The 25,455-nt window shown below is 59.8% G+C and overlaps 2 protein-coding genes across 2 annotated transcripts in view; one reads left to right on the forward strand and one right to left on the reverse strand.

The window, feature by feature from the left end:
• The window catches only part of CACNA2D4 (calcium voltage-gated channel auxiliary subunit alpha2delta 4), a 66,184-nt gene that overhangs the window by 12,457 nt on the left and 28,272 nt on the right, over nucleotides 1-25,455 (reverse strand). Inside the window, exons 26-28 of the mRNA XM_061419091.1 lie at nucleotides 21,856-21,951; nucleotides 20,770-20,897; nucleotides 17,567-17,647 (exon numbers count right to left, since the gene is read on the reverse strand). Of these exons, the coding sequence (XP_061275075.1) occupies nucleotides 17,567-17,647; nucleotides 20,770-20,897; nucleotides 21,856-21,951 (305 nt within the window). The remainder of the gene's footprint in view (nucleotides 1-17,566; nucleotides 17,648-20,769; nucleotides 20,898-21,855; nucleotides 21,952-25,455) is intronic.
• LRTM2 (leucine rich repeats and transmembrane domains 2) lies at nucleotides 639-14,715 on the forward strand. The gene is made up of 5 exons (XM_061418372.1): nucleotides 639-1,127; nucleotides 6,669-6,878; nucleotides 7,322-7,468; nucleotides 9,509-10,099; nucleotides 12,597-14,715. Exons 3-5 carry the CDS (start codon nucleotides 7,390-7,392, stop codon nucleotides 13,049-13,051), a joined length of 1,125 nt encoding a protein of 374 aa, XP_061274356.1. The 5' UTR covers nucleotides 639-1,127; nucleotides 6,669-6,878; nucleotides 7,322-7,389; the 3' UTR covers nucleotides 13,052-14,715.

Consider the following 25,455-nt stretch of genomic DNA (forward strand, 5'->3'; position numbering starts at 1 on the left):
TCCAGCTCTGGCCGGCGGCTCCTCCCCGACTGGTCCCTGACTTCGTTTCCTTCGGGTCAACCCCTGCCTTCCCTTGGAATATCAATTTCTCCAACGCCTCCGTCCTGACTGGCTGGTAGAGAGACCTCTGAGCTCTTGATGTCAATCTCTCCCCATCCAGCCAGAGGTCCAGGCTGGGGAAGGGGCTGGTTTGCCCCCCTTCCCCACCCCCATGCTCCTCCAGGCTCACCCCAGGGCTCTCCAGAAAACTTGCCCCAGGCCCCGGCCCAGCCTGCCTGCGTCTCCCTCCCCAGATAGCCCTGGTCTCGGGTCACGAGGCTCAGTGACCTCTGTGTGTCTGCATGCCACTGGCTCTGCGTGGCCTGGGGCCCCTCCCTGGAGGACCTCAGACAGATGGGCGCTCATGTACCCCTCCCTCCAGAAGGTGTCCCTTTGACCAAGACTGTCGTTCAGCTTTCCCTTCCTGCAGGCGTGGTGGGAGATACGGCCCCCACCTCTGAACAGATTCAGAGCGGCTTCCCACTGCTTCCCGGGGACCTCTGTGCTCTGGGTCCTGCCGCTTGGTCCCCAAAGGAAAGGGGAGAGGGGACAGAGCTAGAGGATGCTGTGTGGGGGGCAGCCAGGGCGGGAAAGCCTGCGGAGGCGGGGAGAGAAGGTGGTGGTGGGGGGCGCTGGTGCACAGCGCTTCTGCCCCTGGAGTTCACGGCCGGCCGCGGCTCCCTCTGAAATGGGAGGTTTCAAGGGTGAGCGCCTCCGTGTGTGTGCGCCCGCCCGCCCGAGCGCCCGCCTCCCGTGTGCGCGCCTGTCGCTGTCATCGCGGATGTTCCCCCGCTGTCACTCCGCTGCTCTCTGCTTGCACACACGCGCCCCTCCCCGCCTGCCCCTCTCCGCGGCTCCCTCTGTCCCTCCCTCTCCTCCTCCGTGTGCCATTGACCCGGCAGCCCTGGCCCCAGGAGGAGGCAGCCGGCCGCAGGCTGCTCCCTCCGGTGCACTGCTGCCGGGTCCTGCTGGGGACCCAGGTCCTGCTGGGGATCGGGCTGTGCCGCTGTCTGATTCCTCCAGGAATTCCAGGAGGGGCTGGCTGGACGGCTCAGACCACTGATTCAAGGGGCTTGTTCCTGCCAAAGGTGAGTGCTGAGTGCTCAGCGGGGGGTGCAGGGTTGGGGGGGGGGCGTTGCGGGAGCTGGGCTTGGGGCCCGAGCCCATCCTTGCTGGGTTCTGTGCCTGCAGGGACAGCTGCTATGCCTCCTACCTGGGGGCAATGGCTGGGGCTGGGGCGGGACTCAGGACCGGACATCTGGGCAGCTGAAGGGCACAGGGAACTCTGACCTCCCAGTGTTGGGGACAGGAGCCAGCATTCTGCCGGAGGAGGAGGGAGAAGGCAGCCACAGGGCCAGACGACAGGCCCGGTGGCATAGAAACCATCCCTGCAGCATGTGGGGCGCCAGCCGGGGGCCCTGGGCCACCTGCATGCCCAGCTCGGCACAGACAGCCCTGGGATCTGGGTGCCATGTGAAGGGGACACAGCGGACGTCTGTGGGGTAGGGGGCAGCCTGGGGCACTGGACCTCAGGGGGCTGACTGACCTCTCTACAGGATGCCCTCAGTGTGGGGCGCTGGCCTCCAGGAGGCTGCCCTTAGACGGGGGTGCAGGGGAGCCCGCCCCAGCTGGACCTTAGTCCCTAGGTTCCAGCGGAGCCTCCCTGGGGGGCGTGGCTGGGAGTGGACGAGGGAGGGGAGCCTCCAAGCCCTTCCTCCTGCCCTTCCTCAAGGCTCTGGATCAGCTCTCAGCCCACCCAGGCCTGGTGGGGGCCCCAGGAACCAAGCTGAGGCTGGAGTCCCCCAGATGTACACCCCCTCTACCTACAAAAGGGTCAGAAAGCCTTAGAGGGGGTGGTGGACTCAGCTTGGGGTGGCCAGGACAAGACAGTGCAGGACAGAGGCCCCCTGACCAGGCGTCCGGGCCTCCTTGTCCTCTCCCTGAGCTGCTGTCTTCTGCCTGGGGTGGGCGGGGGCAGGCTGGCACCTGGCTGTCAGGCCATGGCTGGGTATCACCTGGTCTGACTCAGATTGACGCCCGGCAGCTTAGATAACTACATGGGGTGGGGTGCTGGGGGGCAGGCTGAGCACGTGGAGATGGGTGGAGGAGTCCAGCTGGGAGGGAAACCCACAGCGATTCCCCCCTCCCCACTGCACAGGCTCGGCTCTGCCAAGAGAGGGAGACCAGGGAAGCCAGCCGGGGGTGGCGGAAGGAGGAGGGGGAGGCTTCTTAAGATCCGATCTGGCTCCTTTGCGTTTGCCTGGAAGCTGTGTCTGGGGCCAAGCGAGCAAACCCTGCCCGCATTTCAGTCCCCAAGCTGAGGGGCTGGGAAGGGGTCTGTAAAGGTTGGGGTGCCAGGGGAGGTCTCTCCCCACCACTACACAGATCAGACCTCCTCATCTCCTGCCTGCCCGAGGCCACCATTGAGCCTAGTCCAGAGCCTGCCCAAGAGCAACTCCTATGAGAAGTGACGGGGGTGGGGGTACTTTATGTCCGTCTTCCCAGAGGGTCTGCTTGAGATCGGGAGTGTCTGACAAGGAAGCCAGGCTGTAGGAAGTTGGGGATGAAAACGGGACTCGCATTTAAAAATGAACCAGGAGGCTGTCTCCTCCAAGAACAAATTTAGAGATTTAAAAAAACCTGCTTCCGCACTGCTTGAGCCGCGCGTGTTCCGGGTGCCGGGCAGGGAAGAGGTGGGAAGGGCCCGGAAGGCCAGACCGGCGGCTGCGGGTGGAGGGCACAGCCCTGGTGCCACCCCCCAGGGCTCAGCGTGGGTGCCCCAGTCCTGCCTATGGGGGGTCTTTGGGCTTGGGTAGGCGGGAAGGAGGGCGCTGCCCTCAGGGCCCTGGGCAGTGGCCTCAGCCTGGCCTCTCGCCTCTGTGACCTTCACCTTTCCGCAGAGCGCAGACTGCAGAAGTCTTGCTCTGGGGTGGAGGTCCAGGGGGGAGGGTGTGCGGCCGGTCGGCATGATGTCCCAGGGGCAGGCGCGCCAGTCAAGGCACAGTGGACGCTGCCGGCTGTGGGGTGTGGACCGGGCTAAGGGGGATGGATATGACCTGGCAGCAGTGAGGAGGGGCGTGGACACCAGGCCTGTGGGGTTTCCTGGAGGTTTCTAACCGGAGACTGAGCCAGCCCTGCCTGGAGGGGGAGAGAGGGTGGGTGCAGAAGCACAGAGAGATCAGAGGCCCCCCAAGCTGGGTGTCTGCAGGAGGCAGGAACACGGCAGGCCTCTCCTTCACGGGGCCAGGCGAGGCGCCCGCCTCCGAGTCTCCAGGGTACTCTGGCCCCCAAGTCTCCAGGGGACACGGCCCCCCACGTGGCTGGGAGGGAGCACGTGGGCCCTTCTGCTCCAGCTGCCGCCTCCTGCCCGTCAGCACCTCCCGCCCCGGCTTCCCTGGAGCTCCCAGCCCACATGCTCACCTCAGTGCACAGCCCCTGCTGCAGGGGTTCTAGAAAGCATCCTCCCCACCCCTCTAGGAAGACCCCTGCCCCCCAGGACTCTCCCCATGGCATCTGTGAGCGTCCCTGGGAAGAAGGGCGTCGGGGAGGGGGCGACCAGTTTGATAAGAACAACTGCGTCAGGTACACTGAGCCAGCGGACAAGGAGACATGGGGTCAGCTGTGAAGCTGGGCAGCTGAGAGGGTGCAGCCCGTCCCTGCCCCCTGCCTCCTGCTCCGGCAGCCTCCATGTGCAGGCAGGGCAAAGCAGGACCGGCCTAAAGGCCTGCAAAGACAGCCGGGTTAGCAGACTTGTCGCTGGACTGCTCGGACACAAGCCTGCCACCTTCTACTGCCTGACCTGAGACAAGATACTGAGTCTCCAGGGCCTCTGTTTTCCCATTTGCAAGTGGGGCTGACAGTGCGTCTCAGCCCGGGGAATAGCTGGGGGACCAGGGACCACGCACAGCTGCTTGTGGCTATGGTAACATGTCTCCCCGGTCCAGAGCCTTCCTGCAGGAGGTGATGCTTCCAGTACCCGTACCACTCCAGCACTGCCCCCTGCTGCCCGGGCCCCTGACATAGCCCCCCAGGAGAGGAGTGACCAAGCCCAGGGCCTTTCAAACTTGACCAGATACATGAATTGCCTGAGATCTTCTAAGAGGCAGGTTCCAACCCCATCGGCCTGGCCTGGGTCTAGAAAGTCCCTGGGGAGGCTGGTGCTGTTGATCCCTGGACTGCCCTTGAGTAGCAGGAGGCTGGGTGGGGCATAAAGCCCCAGTTTCTGCTCTGAGGGGGTACTCGGGGTGCTCGACTCTCAGCTCTTGACCAATCTCAGCCCCGATTCTCTCAGCACGGCTGCCCTCCGCTCTGTGCCCCTGTCCCTGGACTGGACAAAAATGCCCACAGGGCTGAGGGGCTCGGAGCCTGGAGACCCCCACCCTCACTTGTTTCCGTTCTCCACCTGGGTGGGGTCTCCCCTCCCAGACAGTGTGAATTTATTCCTCAGCGGCCAGCGCCTGCCTTAGCAGCTGTGCCCCCAGCTTCCTGATGTAGGTCACACTTTCCTAACGAGGCTGAAAGCTTCCGGGTTTTGTTGGGGGAAGGGGGTCCTCAAGTTGAAGGTGGGCCGGAGGGCAGAGTTCTGGGCCCAGGGGTCCCTGAGGCGTGCTTCTGGGGTCCCCAGGCAGGCAGGACCACTCCCCAAGGAGCAGTCTGCACCCCATGGACCTGGGGAGGGGCTTGTTCTTGTCAGGCTTCTCTGGAGATCTCAGGGCCACCAGTGTCCCCTCCCCCCAGACAGTGGCTTTAATGGACCTGGCTGGCTTTAATGCACCTCACGCTGGGGGGTGGGGTGCCAGGACCTGCACTCAAGTCACCTTCACGGACAGGTGCTCACTCTGGGGATTGGGTGGGGAGGTGGGGATGAGCCCAGGTGGGCATGGGGCCTGGGCTTGGGGGAGAGGGCTCTCCGCCACGTGTCTCCCCATGGCAGCCGGAAAGACCCGTGGGTGGGTCTGAGTGTGGAAGCGCCCCCTAGGGGCCTCTCTCGATCTTGATTCTAGGCCAGCGGTCCCTCCCCCGCCACCCCATGCACCTGTCTGCTGGGGGCACCTGAGAACTGCCGGAGGGGCAGCATCTGAGGGTGCGTGAGTGCATGCGTATGCGTGTGTCAGCACGTGCCCGGGCTGCACGCTCTCTGGGGTTGTCTCCCCACATGCCATGTTGGGAGCGTGTGTGCACCCTGCTCAGCCCACACCTGCTGGGGCCACTGCAGGGAACCATCACCAGGGAGCGGGCCTCTGTCCCTGGCCGGCCGTGTGACCAGGCTAGCTGGTCTTCATCTCTGAGCCTGGGTGGCTGCTGACCCGCCCAGTACCGGGTGGATGCTTTGAGCGGCTGACATGAGGGTCCTTGCTGGTGGGAGCATTGAGGGGCTATTCCGAGGGTCGGGGCCGAGAGGGTGGACAGTGACCTCGGTGATGGAGGTCTGGAGGCTGTGTGTGAGCCTGGCCCACGGTGACTGCCATGTGACAGCCGCTTGCCTGGCATGGGCTCAGGAACAGGGGTGTGAGGTTGGGGGCAGGAAAGAGTGGTCAGCGGCCAGGCTTGTAAGCTGCTGACCCCTCCCTGGGGAGGATAGGGGCCCTGGCTTCTCCTTGTGTCTACCTGGGGTCACCTAGACTGTCTTCCAAGACAGTGTGTCCTGAGTTCAGCAGACATGAACTCGCCTCCCACGATTAGACTGGTCTTGTGGGGGACAGTATGTTTTGCTTATTGCCTTCGAGATAAGGAGACTGAGTCCCAGGGAGCCGATGGGGTTTAACTTACAGAGCGGCTGGCACAGACTGGAACCCAGAGCCCACCCTGACCTGGGTGTTTCAGCCAGGAGCCCATGGGGTCTGGTGCTGGGAGGTGGGGGGGCATCCGGAGATGACCGCTGAGCTGCTCCTCCATCGCCAAGCCCAGGACCCTGGTCCATCCTCAAGGTTGCGCCCTCACTCCACACCTGCCCAGCGTGCCTCCTCTGCAGCCCCTGCGATGCTGTGAGCCCTCCAGAGCAGGGGGTGGGGGCTGAAGTCCAGAGCCAGAGCCAGGTCCGCCCCACCCCACCACAGCGGTCCCCTCCCTCCCTACCCCCCTCATCCCGAGTGGCCCCCAAGCTAAGCAGGTGCCCCTGCCTGGCCGCTGCTAAGGACCCGCGGGCGCTGCTCTCCGACTGGGCTCGAGAGGCCAGGAGGCAGCTTGGCAGCTGTATGAAAGGGGGGAGGAGGCGGGAGAGGCCCCTGGTGCCCGAGGGAAACCCTGATGGTGATGAGATTCCAGGGCTCAGCAGGCCCCCAGCAGCTCCTCCCACCTCCTCAGCGTCTGCTCGGCTCTGCCATTGGCTCCTAGGCTCCCAGAATTAAACTGGCTGTGGGAGGGGGAGCGGGAGGCTGCAACCTGGAGCCACCGGGGGGACCCATGTGGCCGCCCTCTGCGAGCAGCATCGCGGTCCCCCTCCCAACTGGCCTTCCCCACCTGGCACCAGGCCCAGCTGTGATGGGGCCCCTGGCCACATTGGGAGGGAAGCAGGGAGGGCCTGTGCCATTGGGTTGGGGTGGGAGCAGGTCCCCTGGGACGTAGAACCCCCTCTCCTTGTCCCTGGCCCTGCAAGCTCACCCTCTGCTGGACCTGTCTCCCCACTGCAGCACGAGCCCCTGAGCTGATGAGTTTTTCCCCAGACCTGCCGGAGGCGGAGGACGGAGTACGGCTGCTCCCCCACTAGGAGACCGTGGAGGGAAAGCAGGGGGCTGCCCCGCGGCGAAAGCGGGGCCTGGGGCTCTCCCGTGACCCACCCACTGACTGACCTACCGACTGCCCCTGCGCTGGGCCTGGTCTCTGCCTCCCTGGGGGCCATGGTAAGAGTGCAGTGGGGTGGGGAGCCAGGTAGCCCTGGCTTTAGGCACCTGGGATGTGGGGGAGGCTTGTACACAGAGGTCACATGACTCCAAACACATTCAGGAGATCATCCAGGGAGATAAGGAGAAGGGGCAGGCAGAGGATGGGGGCTGGGGTTGAGGGGGATGGACAGCTCCTGAAACTCCTAGCCCAGAGCTCAGTGCCATCTGGGCTCCATCTGAGGGCTCCCGGGATGCCCGCCTGCCCCTGCACGCTCCCTGACTCATCCAGGGAGGCTGAGGTTCCTGGCTTCTCAGCCCTCTCCCTCCCCTTCTCCCCCAGCCAGGGAATCAGAGCTGAGAAGAACGGGAGAGGAGTGTAAAGAGACACCAGCCCCCTCCACAACCCCTGGGCTGGAACACCTGATGCCTGCTTTGCTCATCTCTCTCTCCCTCTCTCTCAGGAGTGACTGAACGGCCGGACGGGCCTCCTCTCCCCGGAGGCGCAGGGCCTGGCCGCAGTGCAGCCACCATGCTGGCCCCGGGCGGCAGCCCTGAGCCGAGGGGCACCAAGGGGCACACCTGGCTCGCTCTGTGGAGGCGGATCTCTTGTGAGTGGGTGGTGGGGGGAGGTCGGGCTAGCGGGGCTGCAGGGACCATCTGCCCGGGTGTCTGTCACCAGCCCTGCCCGTGGTTCCAGGGGAAGAGCCACCTCTGAGCTCCGTGATGGGCGGATCGGAGGCGGGGTCCCACATGCAGGTCTGTCCCCTTAGACGGGTCTGCTCCTGAGCCCAGGGGCCCCATCTCCCTCTTCTAATGGCAAACCTCTTGTTGTGCTTGGCTGGAGGCTGAGTGGGCCTGGAGCCCGCTCTTAGGGCCCCACGATGGAGGGAACCAGTGGGCTCTGGGGACATGGCGCTGGAAGGGCTCTAGGGGTGTGGTCCAGGCCTCCCCTGTATATGGGTACACAGAGGCCGCCCACTTCCCACTGGGGAGACTAGTGAGCTGTCGGGTGAAGGAAGCCCTGGGAATTCTCGCACAGCTGAAGGGTCAAGGCTACGGGGTAAGAGATAAGAATCATCCCGGGCGGACGTCCGTCCACCTGACCTGCCGGCGCCTGGTCAGCCCTGAGATGCCACCGCCCCACGACATAGACAAGCTGAATTATTCACCATGCAGAGCAGCTGAGCCCCGAGACGCCCAGCTCCCCTTTCAGCCTCCTTCTAGAATCACTCAACACCTCGCAACACACGGCTCTGTTTTCTCGTCACCGGAGCTTTCACGCTGGCCCGAATTTCTCGGGGCGGGGGGACGGTGACCTCTAGTCCTGTCGGTCCTTCTGAGTGGGGAGGCCGGATGGGCTGAGTGTTTCTCTGGGGAAAGTGGGGCCCGAAGGAAGGGAGGCTGACTTCCGAGTGGCAGGGCGGGGGAAGTTGGGCAGGCTGCCTGGACCGCAGTCGGCTCAGAGGGCGACAGGTCAGCGGTCCAGCAGGTGACCTCGGGTGGCCGGGAAGGGCCTCCAGCTGGCATCCACGGCCCTACCTGTGCTCATTTCGCCCCTGAGAACAGAGAGGCTCAGGTGTCAGCCTGGTCAGGTCTCTCAGGTGTCACTGACCCTCCAGGAAAGGGGGTGCAGTCCTGTCCTGCTCCCTCAGGCCCTGCCCTTCGGGACACCAGACCCCAGACCCCTGCTGGACATAGATTCAGAGCCACCCCCTCCTGGACCTGGTCAGGGAGGTGCTGCCCCTCCCAGTGGAGCCAAGTGGCTAGAGTGGGTCTGAACTTGTCCATCGCTCCTTGGTTGGGGCCTTCCTCTGAGCTTGGACAGCCTCCCTCCCCCTCCACGGGGACACCCAGGACAGCGAAGGGGGCTTTGAGTTCACTCTTAGAAGGGTAGACCCCGGAGCGAGGCATTGTTTTCTGAGGGCCCCTTCCCCTGCAGCCCCGCCACAAGGGCTCTGGGCAAACTGTGAGACCACGAGAGGAACGCTGCCATCGGATTCCTCCTGCAGAAATTGGGGACGGAGCCCCCAGCTAAGGGCAAGGCTGCTCGTGGAGTGAGAACAGATGTGGGGCGTGTCCAGGCCCAAGATTTGTGTGGCTTGCACCCCAGCGTCCTCTGCGTGGAGGGGCAACTGGCGTCTCACCCTGTCATTTCCACAGCAGTCTCGGGATGGGAACTGGGTGCCGGGGCTCCCTCCTCACCCTGGGGCGCTGGACCGTCTTGGCTGTGGGATTCCTGCAGGCCGGGGTAGGGGGGCTTGGTGTGCCCCTTACAGCATGGCCCCCACCCACTCTCCATGCGGCTCTAGGTGCATGTGGGGGGTGGGCATCAAGAGAAGGGAAGAGAATCTTTCCCACTGCAGCACCCCTGGAGAGGGACGTGGAAGGTCCCCTCACAGCCCCACGTCCTCTGTCGTGTCCGTCTATCGTGTCGGGGGCCCAGGTGCCCAAGGTGACCCACCACCCGGGATCTGTTCACGTGAGGGTGCTGCGGTACTGAGTTCTGTCTCACGTGGTTAGGACACGCTAGTGCACGCTTGTGGGTGGCCATGGGGATCCTGGCAAGGCCCCGCTGTGGGATCTGCATGAAGAGGACAACAGGAGGAGGCGGTGACCGTCTGTCCCTCTGTCCCCCGTCTGTCCCCCAGGGCTCGCCTGCTGGATCGCCCTGTGCACGGCGGAGGCTGTCCCTGCCTGCCCCTTCCCCTGCACGTGTGATGGCCGCGGCCTGCAGGTGGACTGCAGCGGCCTGGGCCTGACTGCGCCGCCCCCAGACCTGCCGGCCGCCACCCGCAGCCTCCTGCTCCTCAACAACAGGCTGAGCTCCCTGCCCGGCGGGGCCTTCGCCAACCTGTCGGGCCTGCAGCGGCTGGACATCTCCAACAACTTCCTGGACCGGCTGCCGCGCATGGCCTTCGGGGACCTGGCCAACCTGACGGAGCTGCAGCTCCGAAACAACAGCCTCCGGGCCCTGGACGCCGCGCTGCTGCGGCCCCTGCCGCGCCTGCGCCACCTGGACCTGTCCCTCAACGGGCTGTCCCGGCTGCCGCCTGGCCTCTTCGACGGGCTGCCTGCCCTGCGCTCCCTGTCACTGCGCGCCAACCGCCTGCAGAGCCTGGACCGCCGGACCTTTGAGCCCCTGGCCGGCCTGCAGCTGCTGCAGGTGGCAGACAATCCCTGGGAGTGTGACTGCCACCTGCGGGACTTCAAGCGCTGGCTCGAGTGGTTCTCCTACCGAGGTGAGTGCAGGGGAGACTGGACCGGGCCAGCAGCAGGCAGAGGGCCTGGTGCTGCCCCTTCCTCCTGTGTCTCCTCCACTCCAGCCGTCCTTCTCTACCCTCTCTCTCTCCAGACTGACTCCCTGCCACGTGCTCTCCCTTCTGTAGGTTTTCAGGACAGGCTTGAATACACCGTGTAACTGTCCCCTGGGCATCCCTGGGCCCAGGGAAGAGGGGATGGATTAAAACCACCCTCGCTCCTCTGAATAATGCAGCCACCTCTTACACACCCACAGTTTCAGGAGGTAGAGCGGAATTCAGATCCGCAGATGCAATCCCATTTTCATATTGACGCTGATCTCAACTCCTCCTCCCAAGAAGTTCTGTTATCAAAGCTTTAGCTAAGAAGCCCAAAGCCTCTGGTTTCCAGTTCCTTCCCTTACTCCTTTTGTTAACCCCGGGAAAGTCCTAGAAAAAGCTTCAAAATGATTAAATGAAATGGACAGGAGGGCAAAGATATAAGCCTCCTGGTTAAAAGCGCCAGATCTGGGTTGGCTTCGTGGATCTGCCACTTACTAGCTGTGTGATCTTGAGAAAGTAGGCTAGCCTCTGTGGCTGTGCCCCCATCAGCGAAACGGGGCAAATAACAATATCTGCCTCAGAGAATCCCTGTGCAGATTAAATTGGAAACACATGGAAAGTAACTGGAAAAGTACTCAGTGTAAAGTGGGTCTGCAGTAAAGCTCACTCATTTGTATGTCCACTTGCTTGCTGGTAGAAGTCGTAATATTTAACCAGGCTTAACTAGACCCAATTTGGTGCCCAGCACAAAGTAGGGCTCCAAGAATATTTGCTGAATGAATGAATTGATGTGAAAAGGACTCTAACGCTTTCATCAGGCTGACTCCTTTTGTTTCAGAGTGTTTCCACAATCTCATTATTTGCCTAATATTCTCATACGTTAGTTAATTAAAAACATTTTACAAACGATGAAGTGCCATAAAATATTAGTCACTGTGGTAATTGCTCCCATTTTTTTGTGAGAGGAGAAATAATAATGAACACTTGTATAGTTTCCAGTTTCCAAGTATCTTTCCATACCCATGACCTGCTTGACCCCTTAGAGCAGCTGAGATGGTCATTCTTATGACAGCCATGAAAATCGAGCCTCGTGAGCGATTACGTGACTTAGGTACTTTGCACAAGATGACGTGGCCGGGAGGGAGTCGGCCTCAGGGTTTTGGAGCAGGAAGGTGAGGTCGCCCCATCTCCATGGCCAGTTCCCGCTGGTACAAAGGCCCTGGACACAGTTCACAGGGTGCAAGCCTTGCATAGGCGGTTGGCGGCACGGGGGAATTGGACAACCAGAACGATGTGTGACCTGCAGGGGACATCCTTGCCCCTCCAAACGGTCATCGGTCACCAGGAAGAAAAGAGCACGGAGGGGAATGTACATCGTAGGATCTTGTCACTCTTGGAGCTATTTTCCATCCTGCATGCCTCCAAAAGACACCATCCAAACCAAAACAAAGAACCTAGGCTTTTCCTGCACCCGGGAAAGACTGATGTCTATTGTGTGGGGAGTCTGCAGCAGCTGGGCTGGGCTGGGCTGGGCGCCGGCAGGGACAGGGGGTAGAAGCCCAGGCCCTTCCACTGGGGCAGGCAGTGCCTGCATCCTGGTCTCCGGACACTGAAAGAGGCCAAAAGGGGGTGTCTGGGCAGCTCCTCTCCTCTCGTCCCACCTGCGATCAGCACCCGCCTCCCCCAGGTCAAGTCTGGCTCTGCCGTCATTTGGGCGAGCCTGGGCAGCCTTGTGGCCTGCATGCCCTCGTTGGCTATGGCCCCTCCTCTGCCTTCAGGGGTCTTCGGAGTGCCCTAACAAGATGCCTCTGGGCTCAGAGTGCTACGGCCAGGGCACTGACGGGGCCACTGTTGCTCTAAGAAGGACACCACTCTTGTGGTTTCTCCTCTCCCTTCTCCAAGGAGGTACCTTAGGGACCAAGGTCCCTCTTGGAGGAGTGTGGCTCTGACTTCTGCCCTTGGTGTTAGCTTGAGGAGCCTGGGGGCATGAGACTCTGGGGAGAACGGTGCCGGGGATTACAGACAGGTCAGCAGGGATCAGGACAGTGCCTGGGTGGGCCAGCGGGGATCAGGCAAGGAGGGGTATGGACTGCATCTGGGTCATGGCCCCTCCTTCCTGAGCACCGGGCAGGGGGTGGCTGGTTTGACTCCAGGGAGCAGGCAAGGTGGGGATGTCTGGTGCTTCTCTATCAAATAGGAACAGGGACACTGTCCACGTCACAAGGCTTCTGCATGGATTAAATGCCATCATGTGTACCCACCTCCCCGGCTCTAGGCTTCATACACGCTAGTCCCCCACTTTCCTCTCCTATCACTGTGGCTGCAGGACTCACTGCCTTGCTGGTGGAAAATGGTCCTCCTGGGCCCTCCACGTGGGACCTGGGGCTGGGACAGGGACTGCTGGTTCTCATCCCACCTTTTCTCTCTCCCGATGCAGGGGGGCGCCTGGACCAGCTGGCCTGCACCCTGCCCAAGGAGCTGAGAGGGAAGGACATGCGCATGGTCCCCATGGAGATGTTCAACTACTGTTCCCAGCTGGAGGATCAGAATAGCTCAGCCGGGCAGGAGGTCTCCGGGCCGCCCTGCACCAAGGCCAGCCCGGAGCCTGCCAAGCCCAAGCCGGGCCCTGAGCCCGAGCCCGAGCCCAGCACCGCTTGCCCTCAGAAGCAGAGGCCACGGCCCGTGAGCGTGCGGCGGGCCATCGGCACGGTGATCATCGCGGGCGTGGTCTGCGGTGTGGTCTGCATCATGATGGTGGTGGCCGCCGCCTACGGCTGCATCTACGCCTCCCTCATGGCCAAGTACCACCGCGAGCTCAAGAAGCGCCAGCCCCTCATGGGCGACCCGGAGGGCGAGCAGGAGGACCAGAAGCAGATCTCCTCCGTGGCCTGAGAGCCCGGCAAAGAGGGTGGGGGAGTGCGCTGGCTCTCTCTCTGCCATCCCCTTTCCACCTTCCTCCCAGCCTCCATGGACTCTGAGCCTCCGGAAGCCACCAGCGTGTGCTGACGCTCCTCCTGGGGCCCCCAGAGCTCTGGACTGTGGGCAGAAAGGACAGGTGTGCCACAGAGGCTCCTGGGCCCGGCGCCCCCATGCCCCTTCAGCCTCTCCTGCAGTCAGAGCTTACAGCCTGTGATGCTCCCCACCTCTGGCTTGACTCATTTAGCCTGCATCTGGGGTGCGGGGCCAGTTTCTGGAACTCTCTTCTGAGCTGGTCGATGTTGGGCCCAGCTTCCAGTGGCTGGTACCAACGTGCAGTCAGACCAGCCCTGCCATTGAGACCGGCGCTTGGAAACCCAGCACCACGCTCTGGCTGACACCACCAGGCCCTGAGTTACTGACCTCCCTTCCCTGCTCACTGGTCACTCTCCCAGTCGCTCGGCATTGCACTCACAGTCTCATGGGGACAGAGGTCGTAGAACCTCGGGGAGCAGAGCCAGGCCTCCCACATGGTCTCGGCACCCAGACCACACAATCTCCTGCTTGCTGACACAACCTCCCACAGCTGATGGGGAGAAGCCCAAACCCATGGCCACGAGGATTCCTTTCAGATCCTCCCCAGGGGCCAAGGTGGAGGTGCTGGATGAGGCTGCTCGTTGCCATGGTAACCTGCTCACGCCTCTCCTGCTGGGCTTTCTGGGGGACACTGCTGGCCCAGAAGCCTTGAGGCTGCAGCGTGTGTGGACAGCGGGCCCCCCGGGTGTCTAGGTACAGACCACCGACCGGGCTTGTCCTCAGCGCTGCCGAAGTACATCCCTGCCAGGCCCTGTGGGGTCCCCCACCCCCACTCCCGCAGCCTGCAGCCCCAGAACTGTTGCTCTGCACCTTCATCCCCCCGCCCCTACCTTCAGCATCCCTGGGCCTGTGACCTCGGGGTGGGGGACTGGCTCATACTCTGTGACTGCCCTGCCAGCACATCCCAAGCAGACGCTGGGAGCAGCGAAAGGCCGCCTGCATTCTGCTCAGAGGCATCAGTGGGGGGGCGGGGTCCCTTTCCCAGCGTTCTGTCTGCTCCACCTGGCTTCCCACAATCCTCGCGGCCCCTAGACTGGGGCCCAAACCAGAGCACAGCCCTGGGAGCCTGTCTATCTCTACCCGTAGCCCCTAAACCACCAAAGGGACCGAGGCTGGGGGCGGGGGTGGGAGGGGGCAGTGCAGGCTCTCCTTGCCCAGGTCTGCCTCCTTGGTCAGTGTGATCTGAGGTGAGTCTGGGGCTCTCTCTGCAGGACCAGCCTTCCCCAGCTTATGGAGGGTTGGGAGCCATCAGGCCGGTTTCTGGCTCTGAGACGGGAGGTCTCGGGGGGGGGGGTGGGTGCCCAGAACACGGGTCTGAGGCAGGACAAGGACGGGGGTGCCGAGTGCAGGCTGCCCACCCGGCTGGCCACAGTCTTCCTTCTTTTGAGGTGCTGGCTGACACCGGATCTGGGGATTCGGGGAGTGGGGGAAGGCTGGGTGTTGTCAATGGTGGAGTCTTAGCCTGAGACAGAAGATTTTTAAAGGCAAAATTATATTTCTGGTTTGTTGTTTCAGATGACCAATAAAGACTGTATTTTCCTACATGCCTCCTGGTTTCCTTGGGCGGGAGGCGAGCCTGGAACTGGGAGCTGGGACAGGGTCCCCAGGCAGGGTCATGGGGTGTCCCCAGTCCCCTAAGGTGAATGGAAACTCCCAGCTGAGGCCTGGCTTTGGGGCACCCCTGGAAGGGCAGTGGGGGAGCACAGAGACCCGGGTCTGCATCAGCCCTGCCGTGAGCTTGGCCACCTTGAAGCTGAGGGCTGACACCGTGGGGTAGGAGGTGCACCTATGACCCAGGGACCCTGCTGTGTGATGGAAGAGGGGTTCCCCAAGGGCACTTTAGGGGAGCAGGTTTCACCAGTCTCGGGGAGGTCTCTGGGTTTGCAGGAGGTACCCCGTTTAACATCCTGTGCTTTTAAGACTGACTCCAGGGACAGGCCGACAGGACTTGGGGCTCACACAGATGACCTCTCCTAAGGGTTCAGCAGACAGGATCAAAATCATGGACCGGAGGCCTGGGGACGGCGGCCAGGAGAGGAAGTGGCCGGGAGGACAAGAAGGCCTCCGGGTGGGTCATCCACCTGATGCCCGAGTGACCCACCTTGCCTGACTGGCCTCTGGCTGACTGGGCCTGGGCTATACAGGTCACACTCTTCAGACCAAGATGGAATTCTCTCCTAACTGGGAGCCCTCCACTGGGTGACCACCGCCACCCCCACCCCCAGCCCAGTGAGACAGGAGCAAACCCTAGGGAGAAGAGAGCTAGTAGGCCCCTGTTCCAGGAATTTAGCTGGACCCTCTCTGGGGAGGGAGTAACTGGGGGGAAGTCCTAGCTGTACCTCTTCCTGGGTTGGGGGTAACTTGCGGGAGGTCCCAGCTGGAGCCCTTCCTGGGTAGGGGGGGTAACTGGGGGAGGTCCCAGCTGGACCTCTGCCTGGGTTGGGGTAACCAGGGGGAGGTGTCCCCCTGGAACCCTGATGGGTACAGCAGAACTGGGAGACTGGTGCTTGTGGGGGCAGAGGACAGGCCCCCGCAGCCTGCACAGGTGTGGGTAACACACAGGTGCGCTGTTCTGGGCACATGAGGTCTGAAGGCCTGCTGGGCTCACACAGGCGCAGCTCTAGACAGAGATCCTCCGACCACAGCCGCTGTGCTGGGGACACAGCTGCAGCTAATGGCAGCCGCACATGATGCTCTAGATATTCCCCAAGCAGGCCTGGCACTCACAGAGACTTGATAGTGGGTCCTGATCAGAACGGTACATTCCTAGAAATTTTGCATAAACTCTTGCGAAGCAGCTACTTAGCGGTCAAAGGATCCCTCCTCGTCCACCTGCCTGGCCCTCGGCTGGGCCTTGAGGCTGTCCTTCCTCCTCCCCTGCACAGACAGGGGGCGTGCGGCCGCCTGTCAACACACGCTCGTGTGTACACAAGGGAAGGAGCCGCCAGGACAGCATTCAAGGGCTCAGGGAGGCTGAGCCATAGGCCAGGAAGAGGATATTACAAAAGGAGACTGAAAGAAATATAATCGAGGGAGAAAGGTCTCCAGTGCCCCAGCCCTGTCCGATCGCATCCGTGCCCTCCCTCCTCTGGAGCGTCAGAGTGATTGTCTGCAGCGAGTTAAACCACAGGCACCCGGACACGGTTTCCATGGCAACCCCTCCCGGCTCTAATTCAGCACTGAGTTAAAAATGATATCAAATAATTGGAGAGAGCAGGAGAGCACAGCCAGCAGCCTGACCCCCCGTGCCTTCCCTTCACCGGGCGTTCAGGTGTGCGGGAGCTGAGATGACCACGTCATAGAGGGGGGCAGGTGGGCTACAGACTCAGCCAGGGCCCTGGGATCAGCAGCCCAGGTGAAGGACAGAAAGGGACAGAGCGAGTCCTTCCCGCATGCCCTGCTGCACAGCCTCAGGACACCTGTGACACACATATTTGTGAACGAGGGTGCTGAGCAACCAGACCCAGCCACTTGCTCCCACTTCATCCAGATGTGGGCGGCACCGTACGCCCCTTGCTGGGGCGGGCAGCCTGCCTGCCTGGTGGCTCCTGCCTGCGCTGCACCCTGCACCCAGCCTGGGGGAGAAGACGTGAGGGTCCCGACCCCCAGTGCTGGCCCCCAGCAGCTGAGTCCCCCATAAGGCAGGTGCCCAACCCCAGCACACACAGTGGTGAGACCCCAAGGACCTGGCAGGTCCGAGCCATGGAGGTTGGATGCAGGACCCTCATCACACAGGCCTCATGGCTCTCAGACAACTATCAAGGAGGCAAGGACCTTCCTAGGCTCCAAGAAGTTGGGGCAGCCTGCGAGTCTCCCTGGGCGCTCTCGCAGATTTTGTCTCCAATGGCAACACAGGGTTGTGATCCCACGCCTTCAAGAGGTGATCTGAGCTTAAATTCTAGTTCATTAACTATTAGCCGTGAGGCTTTGGGCAAACAATGTTTCTGGGTCTCAGTTTCCTCATCTGTAAAATGGAACCAAACCTGATCACCCCAGGGCTGGATGAGAACTGGCACGGGAACACTGGGCTTGCGTAGGGGCTCAGACTTCAGGGTCCGAGTTGTAAGCCCCCTCTTCCCTTTGGTGGACAGTGGAGGCGGGAGCAGCACGCAGAGGGTGGGAAGGAGGTCTGGGTGGTCTCTGTCCTGGGTGACCTCGAGCAGATCTCTTCACCTGTCTGGGCTTTACTTTAGGCATGAATACTGTTAGATCTGAGGCGTCACGGTTTTATAAACAGAGTGACTCAGGAAGACTCCCCTCACTCCCCGGCCCCACATTTCATCTGTACAGACTGGGGCCTTGCAGACCACACGCAGGGCCTCCTGCAACATCTGAGCCTTGCTCTCGACTCTGTCTCCCTGCCGCCCGGCCTTGCAGCCCCGGGGCAGCCCCTACCTGCAGCGATGGCCGTTCTGTTGTCCACGCTCACGGCTACGGCTGTGCTCACCGTCACCACCGCAGGCTTGCTGGGACTTTCTGGGGGAAAAATTGCCAAGTCACATTTTCAGCACCTGAGGGGGAGCCGAAGGTGGGGCGGGCTGGGGACAACGGTAAACACCATGTTCCCTGAGCGAGTGGGGGGCTTCCAGGGGGCTGCCTGGTACCACCCACCTCTGGTCTTTGTCGAGTGTCTCCTACATGTGCCCCAAAGGCGGGGTGACGCCCACCTCTCCGTGCAGCTCTGAAGCTGCCAGGTGGTCCCTGCCCCTCTGGATGGTGTAGCATCGCCAGGTCCCTGACTGCGGACTGGCCTGCCTGCAGCTGCCCGCTGGAGCCCAGGGACCCTGCTGGAGCCCACCCAGGGACTTGTGTGGCATCTCAGCCCCCTATTGAGTGGGAGACGGGGTGTGTTCTCGGACAAGGTGCTGGCTGACCCTGGGTTGTCCTTCATCAGTCACGTGAGTCAAGGTGACAATGACAGCCCCTTCGGGAAGCGAGATGCCAGGGCTGCATGGGGCCCAGAAGGCCGGCTGGTGTCTGACACATCCACAGAGCCCCCATAAACCCTGAGGGCCTCCACGTCACCGCCCGCTTGGCAGCTGTGCTCTGGGGACTCGGCCAGGCTCCGGGGCCCGCCTGGAGGTGGCTCCCCGGCTCCGAGGAGAGCCAGGCTGCCAGGTGCAGCACCAGCTCGAGCTCTGCATCCGCACAGAGCTTCCACGCTGAGGGCTGTGGACGAGTGCACCCGTGGCTCCTGGACTTCACGTCCCTGGACCTGCTCTTCAGGGCGCTCTTGTCCACGGTGTCAAGCTCCTCACTAAGATTCCCGAGAAAGAGGTACAGTTTTCTCACGTGCTCTCCTGTTACAATGTCTTTCATCAGACGCTGCTTGAAACAAATAGATCCTGAGACTCCCAGTGTCAGCCGTGAGGAAACTTAAATCAACCACTGGTTTCTCCTATTTGCTGTTTCCAGGCCAGCACCACCCGTGACACCTTGCTGGGACCAAGTATCTCACAGAAACAGAAAGTAACTCTGATTCTAGGAACTGAATCTACGGAAGGTGGTCCTGGGATCTAGGAATTCGCTATGATGAAGACCCACGGGAACACATGTCTCTGCATGGGTGGCCGTTTCTCTCCCTCCTTTTCTCTAAAACGAAAGCCGGCTTCCCCCACTTCCTTCTAGAAATGTCTGGAGGATACTGATGGGATGACCCCCGCAGGCTCCACCGGCTGCAGGCTGCTTCCAGGACAGACTCCCTGTGTGTGTTCCAAGGGCTTGGAAGGGACACCCGCGTATGGGTGGGGCCCTGATGACACGGTCTCTGGGGGTGTTGGGGATCTTAGCATCTGTGTCATTGGGCAGCTACCCGGCCCGACACCTGGCTGCATGAGCCAGCTATCAGGGGGTGGAGGCAGGGCCTGGGGCTGACCCCAGAAAGGGGGCTGTGGGTACGGAGGCCACAGGCCTGAGCCGCCAGGGCTCTGGTGAGACCCTGTTCCGTGCTGGCAGTCTTAGCACCAACTGCAAGAGATAGCTCAGCTCAGGCAGGGCTAACCCTGGGGTCAGGCAGAGGGTTGAGAGTCAGCCTGGGGAGGCCGGCCTCCCCTCACCCTGCAGCTGAACCCCGCTCGCCTTCTTGGGGTCACCCATTATACAGGTTGTTTTCTCTCTCTGCAGTGGGTGGGGAATGTATGAGGGTCCCCTTGCTGGTCCCCAACTCTCCCTCCTCGCTGTACACTCAGCTCCGCCCACCACCCTCCTGTCCCCTGCCCCCCAAAGCTACTAGGAGGCCCGTTCTGGTGACAGTATGGACAGGAGGGAGCCTGTCATCCTTGGGGGTTGGACAGGGTGCCACCCCAGAACCTCTGAGGACCTCACGGACCTCCCGCTCTAGACCCATGGGAAGGAGGAGGTGCCCCCGAGGCTTCGGCTCCACGAGGGAAGGGGCCTCTCGTGGGTGCTCGCTGGGGTCACAGCCTGCCTCCTGCCCCACCACCGCCTTACGCACAGTGAAGTGCAGTGAGACCCTGGCCCTGTGCCCCTCTCCCCCCAACTGTGTGGTCCTGGTGAGCCTCAGACTCTCCCTGTGTAAGAAGAGGCCGTGCACGCCAGATGAGCTACGTGTGGATAAGCATACAGTAACCTGACGGGAAGATGGACGGGAAGGCATCTGGAGGGCGGCCGTAGGAGGGGCCTGGGCCTCCCCTGCCCCAGCTCAGTGGGCCGGCTCTCGCTGGGCTGCCTGAGGGTGGTGGTGGTGGTGCTGGTGGACAGGCACCTTGGAGGGAGGACAAGCCTCCACTCCAAGTTGACTCCCAGCCGCCCTCCTCCCCTTTTCTCCACTCCTGCCCCCTCGGCTCACTCGGCCTGGAGGACGTGGATACTCCCAGGCCTTCTTGCTCACTGTGCAGGGTCAGAGCCCCAGAGGGGACTCGTGGACCCTCTCTGGACCATAGGCTCTTCAAGTGGGAATCAAGAGAGTGAGATTTTGTGCTTCCGGGTCCAGTCTGTCCTGAACATTGTGCGGCTTGCTTGGGGCTCTGTTGAAGCTGCTTGGCTTCTTTTCTGGGCCATCTCTTGCAGTGGGGGCTGGGTTAGGGGTTGGAGGCTGCAGCTCTGAACCCACCCCTGCAGCCCTTGGACGAGCAGGCCTGTGCTGGCTGGGGCCTGAGGCCCATTCACCACCCTCCTCAGGCCCTTCAGCCCTCAGTGACCTGGCAGCCGGGAGGCACCCTGTTATTACCAGGAGTGGCTGAGGGGCTGGCTGGGGCTCAGGGTTGCCCTCCTGGGAGACGTCAACAGCCCAGCCCTCTCGTCCCCACTGTGGAATAAAGTCTGTTTCTTTCATGGTATGAGCATCTGTTAGAGACACTCAGAAGTTTAGAAATAGAAAATTCTTAGAGGCCAACTGTCCCAATAGCCTCCTATGCAGAATCTGGGCTAGAATCCAGCCCTTTCTGACTTTTGGGTCAACCTCTCTCCTTTGTTCTAGCTTTTAAATGGCATTGTTGACTGCTGACCAGGGAATGAAATGACCCACCCTGGGTGTGGGTGGAGGCCAGTGGGGAGGGGACCCCGAGATCTGGATGGTTGTCTTGTATCCCTGGGGGGAGGGGGGATGCCCTGGCCGTGGAGCTCTGGACATGGCTTACCTGGTCCTTCTGCCGAGCGGAGGTTGAAGACCATGCTGCCGGGAGGATGCTCTGCGGCCTGGCGGTACCAAAGAGGGAAGTGGTCCAGGGTGAACATGCTGTCCTCGTCCGCCGGAGTCAGGAACCTCCTGCAAGAAAAAAGACCTGGCACGTCCCCTAGATCCGGGAGCACGGTCTTCCCTGTCTTCTTGTTCTTACAAGGTCACCGTGGCCAGGCCAGGGGAGCGACTCCCCTCTGCCTTGGTGGAGGTATAGGCAGGACAGATTAGCCCCTGAGCGGGCATTGTCCCAGACGATGCTCCCTGGCACTTCCAGCCTTTTCCAGAATCAGATGCTGGTGCATCAGCAGGCACAGCGCGGGAAGAGCAGGGGTTCTGCCTAATGAAAGGCCTTCATCGCCCTGTAAACTGCTTGTGTTTCTTCTGGATAAACACCTTGATTCCTCTGTTGGGTAATTAGCGTGTCTGCGGGAGGAAACCATACAGTCGCAGGGGGGCTCATTCGTGTCCGTCTCTGCTCTTTACGACATGCTGGCGGGGTGGTCCCAGGTTGGGTGGGATTCTCCTGGAATTCAGGCTTTGCCAGCAGTGGGCTCCTCAGACTCAGCACTGTAGACATTTGGGGCGGACACCATCATGGGCCGCCCCCTGCACTGAGGGGTGCATGGCTGCACCCCTGGTCTCTACCCACTGGCTGCTGGTAGCAAGCCCCTCTCCCCAAGCTGTGACAACAGAAGTGTCTCTGGACATTGCCTGGTCAACCTGGGGTGGGAGTGGGAGGCAGAATCGTGGGCTCAGGGCAGGAGGTATGTGGTCAACAAGGATGGCACGACCAGATCCAGCCGGTCACTCAGAGACGCATCCCGGTGGGGGCCCACATCTGCTCCCCTCTTGGGGTGACGTCTCCCTCCTCTGCTGGGGACCTGTCAAGGGTGGTTTGAGCTCGGGTAGGAGGCAGGTTTCTCTGGCTCCCCAGTATGTCAGCCCCAACTCTTCGTCCCCCCCACTCCTGGAGTCCAGCGTCAGGCTGCTCACTAACCACAGTGACACCCCAGAGACTCTGCTCCCGGTGCCTGGCGGGACTCACTTGTCAGAGACCTTCTCGGAGCCCACGAACAAGCTGCTTCTGAGGAGGCCAGCCCGGGTGCCCAGGAAGGCCATGTCCACCACTTGCTCGGACTCGCTGTGGGCAGACAAAGCAGGTGGCATCACACTGGGCCAGGGCAGGCGCTGGGGAGGATCCACAGGCCCCTCCCAGAGCCAGGTCCTGCAGTCGATCTCTCGGGGGCTGCCGGGCACTGGCTTTTGCTGTTGTGAGACCCCCCTTGCTCGGGGCCCCCTGGGCCTCTGCCCGCTGCGTGCACTCAGCTTTGGGGCAGCGGTTGACTCTGGCAGACAGAAGGAAATCAGGAAGAGAGGTTTTAGCCCCAGGACTTAAGGAAAGTAACTCCTTGTTCCCAGCACACACTCGGCACCATGTCCCATGAAGCCGGTTTCACATATTTGCCTTATTCCTGAGATTGGGGAGGAGCAGACTTCCACATCTATCCAGAGAAGTCCGGGCAAACCAACAAGATCTGGGGAGGGCCCGCGGGCTGGAGGGCTCTGAGCCTTCTCACAGGCCCAGAGTGGCCCTATGGGGATCACGCCACACGGGAAGTCGTCACTTTTTAAAAAATTTCAGCTGTTTTTTAAAAATTTACCTTTTATTTTTTGGCCACACTGTGCAGCACATGGGATCCTGGATCAACAAGGGTTCGAACCCACATCCCCTACATTGGAAGTGTGGAGTCTTAATAACTGGATCACCAGGGAAGTCCCAGATTTCAGCTTTACTAACGTATAACTAACATAAAATTGTAAGGTAGTTTAAACATGTGTCATGGTGATTTGATAAATTTATATATTGTGAAAGGATTCCCTCCATTGTGTGTGCATGTGTGTGCGCACGTGTGTGCGCATGTATGTGTGCACGCGTGTGCACGTGTGTGTATGTGCACGCGTGTTTGTGCGTGCGTGTGTGCATGTGTATATGTTTGTGTACGTGTATGTGTTTATGTGTGTGTGTGCGTATGTGTGTGCATGTGTGTATGTGCACGTGTTTTTATGTGTGTGTGTATGTGTTATGTGTGTGTGTGTGTGTGCGTGTGTATGTATGTGTGTGCGTGTGTGAACATTTACGTTCCACTTTCTTTGCTCATCTCAGTCACAAAACCCAGGGTTCTGAGTAGAATCACCACCCTCAGCCCCTACTCATCTTACGAGGTCTGTCCCCTTCTCCTGTCTCCCCCACCGCCCCTCCAGCCCCCAGCAATCACTTTTTCACTGTTTCTGAGTTAGTTACCTTTTTAAAAAAGATTCCACATGTAAGTGATACTACACAGTATTCACGTGCCTCTGTCTGGCTTATTTCATTTAACATAATGCCCTCTGGGTTCAGACATGTCATTGCAAATGGCAAGATTCCCTTCTTTTTCCAGGCCGAGTGATAGTCCGTTGAGTACATACGCCACATCTCCTCTTTGTCCGTTCATCCACCAGTGGACGCTGAGGCTGTTTCCATGTCTTGGCTGCTGTGAACAGCACAGCAGCGGACAGGCGCGTGTGGACATCTCCCCAGTGGCCTGTCTTTGCTTCCTTTGGATAAACGCCCAGCAGTGGGGTTGCTGGATCGTGTGATAGTGCTGTTTAAATTTCTGGAGGAGCCTCCGCATTGTTTTCCATAGCGGCAAAATCAGTTTACATTCCCACTCACTGTGCACAACGGTTTCCTTTTCTCCACATCCTCACAAACACTTGTTATCGCTTGTCTCTCTGATAATAGCCATCTTCCAAAGATGACCGAGATCTTTTTTTCAGTATTACAGTGAACCCAGGATTTTAACGTGTTCTTGTGCTCTGATCCACAGCTGCTGTTACCACACCTGCTGCCTCTCGCCTGGTGGGTCCACTCGTGCTGTCCGCCTGCCCCTCGTCTGGCCGGTGAGAGCCTCTTCAGTTTGTCTCCAATGTCCTGTGAGCACAACCTCCTTAGTCTTTACTGACTTGCACTTGGGATGACGAGATGCCCCCGGCTCATTCTGTCCACCTCCTGCCCCGGTCCTGGAAGCAGACACTTCTCCAGGGGTCACTGGCTCATTTCAGTGAGGGCTTCTTAGAGTGGACACTGAAACTCCACGTGGTTGGGTCTGGGGTGCTCATTGAGGTCGGCCCTTTCAGTGGACAAGGATCTCCTCTTTGTTTCTTTCAGGGAAAATACATCATGAGTTCATTGATATTTCCAGTCCATATTTAATGTTCCATCTAAACTTCTTTGATTTAAAAAATCTGCACTGTGGGGCTTCCCTGATGGTCCAGTGGTTAAAATTCATCTTCCAGAGCAAGGGCTGCAGGTTTGATCTCTAGTCAGAGAGCTAAGATCCCGCATGCCCTGGGGCCAAAAAACCAAAACACAAAAATCAGAAGCGATATTGTAACGTATTCAATAAAGACTTTAAAAATGGTTCACATCAAAAAAACAGCTTAAAAATATTTGTGCCTCTTTTCTCGTTGGCTGAAAATCTTGTTCCTAACAACATTAATGACACTATTTGCTCTGCTTATCCATGTAGTTTGGAATAACAGTGCCAATAAATATAGTGTCTAGAAATGTGCTTATGGAACACAGTTTTTAAGATTTTCATTTGTTTAGAGTTTACAGTTGTGTTCACTTGCTTTCAAATTTTCAGAGTTTATTTTTTAAATTTAATTTCATTTTATAATGACATGATTTACACAGTCCCAGAGTCAAATATGCAAAGTAAACCATGTTCAGAAGAATCTGTTTCTGTCTCCACCCCTCTGCTCCTTCCTTCTTCTTATTAGTAAGCTTTTTGCTCGCTCGTTTATTCTTCCATTAAAAAAATGTAAGCATAGATATGTAGGCACGTGCACGCACATGTTTCTCTATGGAGTTTGATGTAATCCCACTTGTCGGCTTTTGCTTTCATTGTGCTTGCCTGCAGAGACAGATCTAGAAAGATCTTGTCAAGACTCATGTCTGGGCTTCCCTGGTGACTCAGTGGTAAAGAATCCGCCTGCCAGTCCAGGAGACACGGGTTCGATCCCCGATCCAGGAAGTTTCCACCATCTGTGAGGCAACTAAGCCTGCGTTCCACAGCTGTTGAGCCTGTGCTCTAGAGCCTGGGAGCCACAACTACCGAAGCCCGAGCACCCTAGAGCACTACCAAAGAGAAGTCACCACAGTGAGAAGCCCTGAGTACCATAAATAGAGAGCAGCCCCCGCTCTCCGCAGCCAGAGAAAAGCCTGCACAGCAGCGAAGACTCAGTTTATCCAAAAATAAATAAATAAATACCATTATTACTTTTTTTTAAAGACTGATGTTAAGAAGCACACTGCCTATGTTTTCTTCTAGGAGTTTTATGGTTCCAGGTCTTATATTTAAGTCTTTAATGCTTCTAAGTTGATTTTTGTTTATGGTGTGAGACAGTGGTCTATAATTTCTTTTCTTTTCTTTCTTTCTCTTTTTGTGTGTGGCGGTCCGGTTTTCCCGACAACATTTGTTAAAGAGACTATCCTTTCTCCAGTGTATATTATTGGTTCCTTTGTCAAGTAGGAGTTATCCATGTATTTCTGGGCTCTCAATTCCGTTCCACTGATCCATATCTCTGTTTTTCTGCCGATACC

Source organism: Bos javanicus, chromosome 5 (genome assembly GCF_032452875.1).
Source record: "Bos javanicus breed banteng chromosome 5, ARS-OSU_banteng_1.0, whole genome shotgun sequence".
Lineage (NCBI taxonomy): Eukaryota > Metazoa > Chordata > Mammalia > Artiodactyla > Bovidae > Bos > Bos javanicus.

Bases quoted from the DNA above. Each gene is read 5' to 3' on its own strand.
- LRTM2 (XM_061418372.1), top strand. From the start codon at position 7,390: ATGCTGGCCCCGGGCGGCAGCCCTGAGCCGAGGGGCACCAAGGGGCAC. The intron at 7,469-9,508 runs GTGAGTGGGTGG...TCTGTCCCCCAG, and splicing joins TCTGTGGAGGCGGATCTCTT to GGCTCGCCTGCTGGATCGCC. The intron at 10,100-12,596 runs GTGAGTGCAGGG...CTCCCGATGCAG, and splicing joins CGAGTGGTTCTCCTACCGAG to GGGGGCGCCTGGACCAGCTG.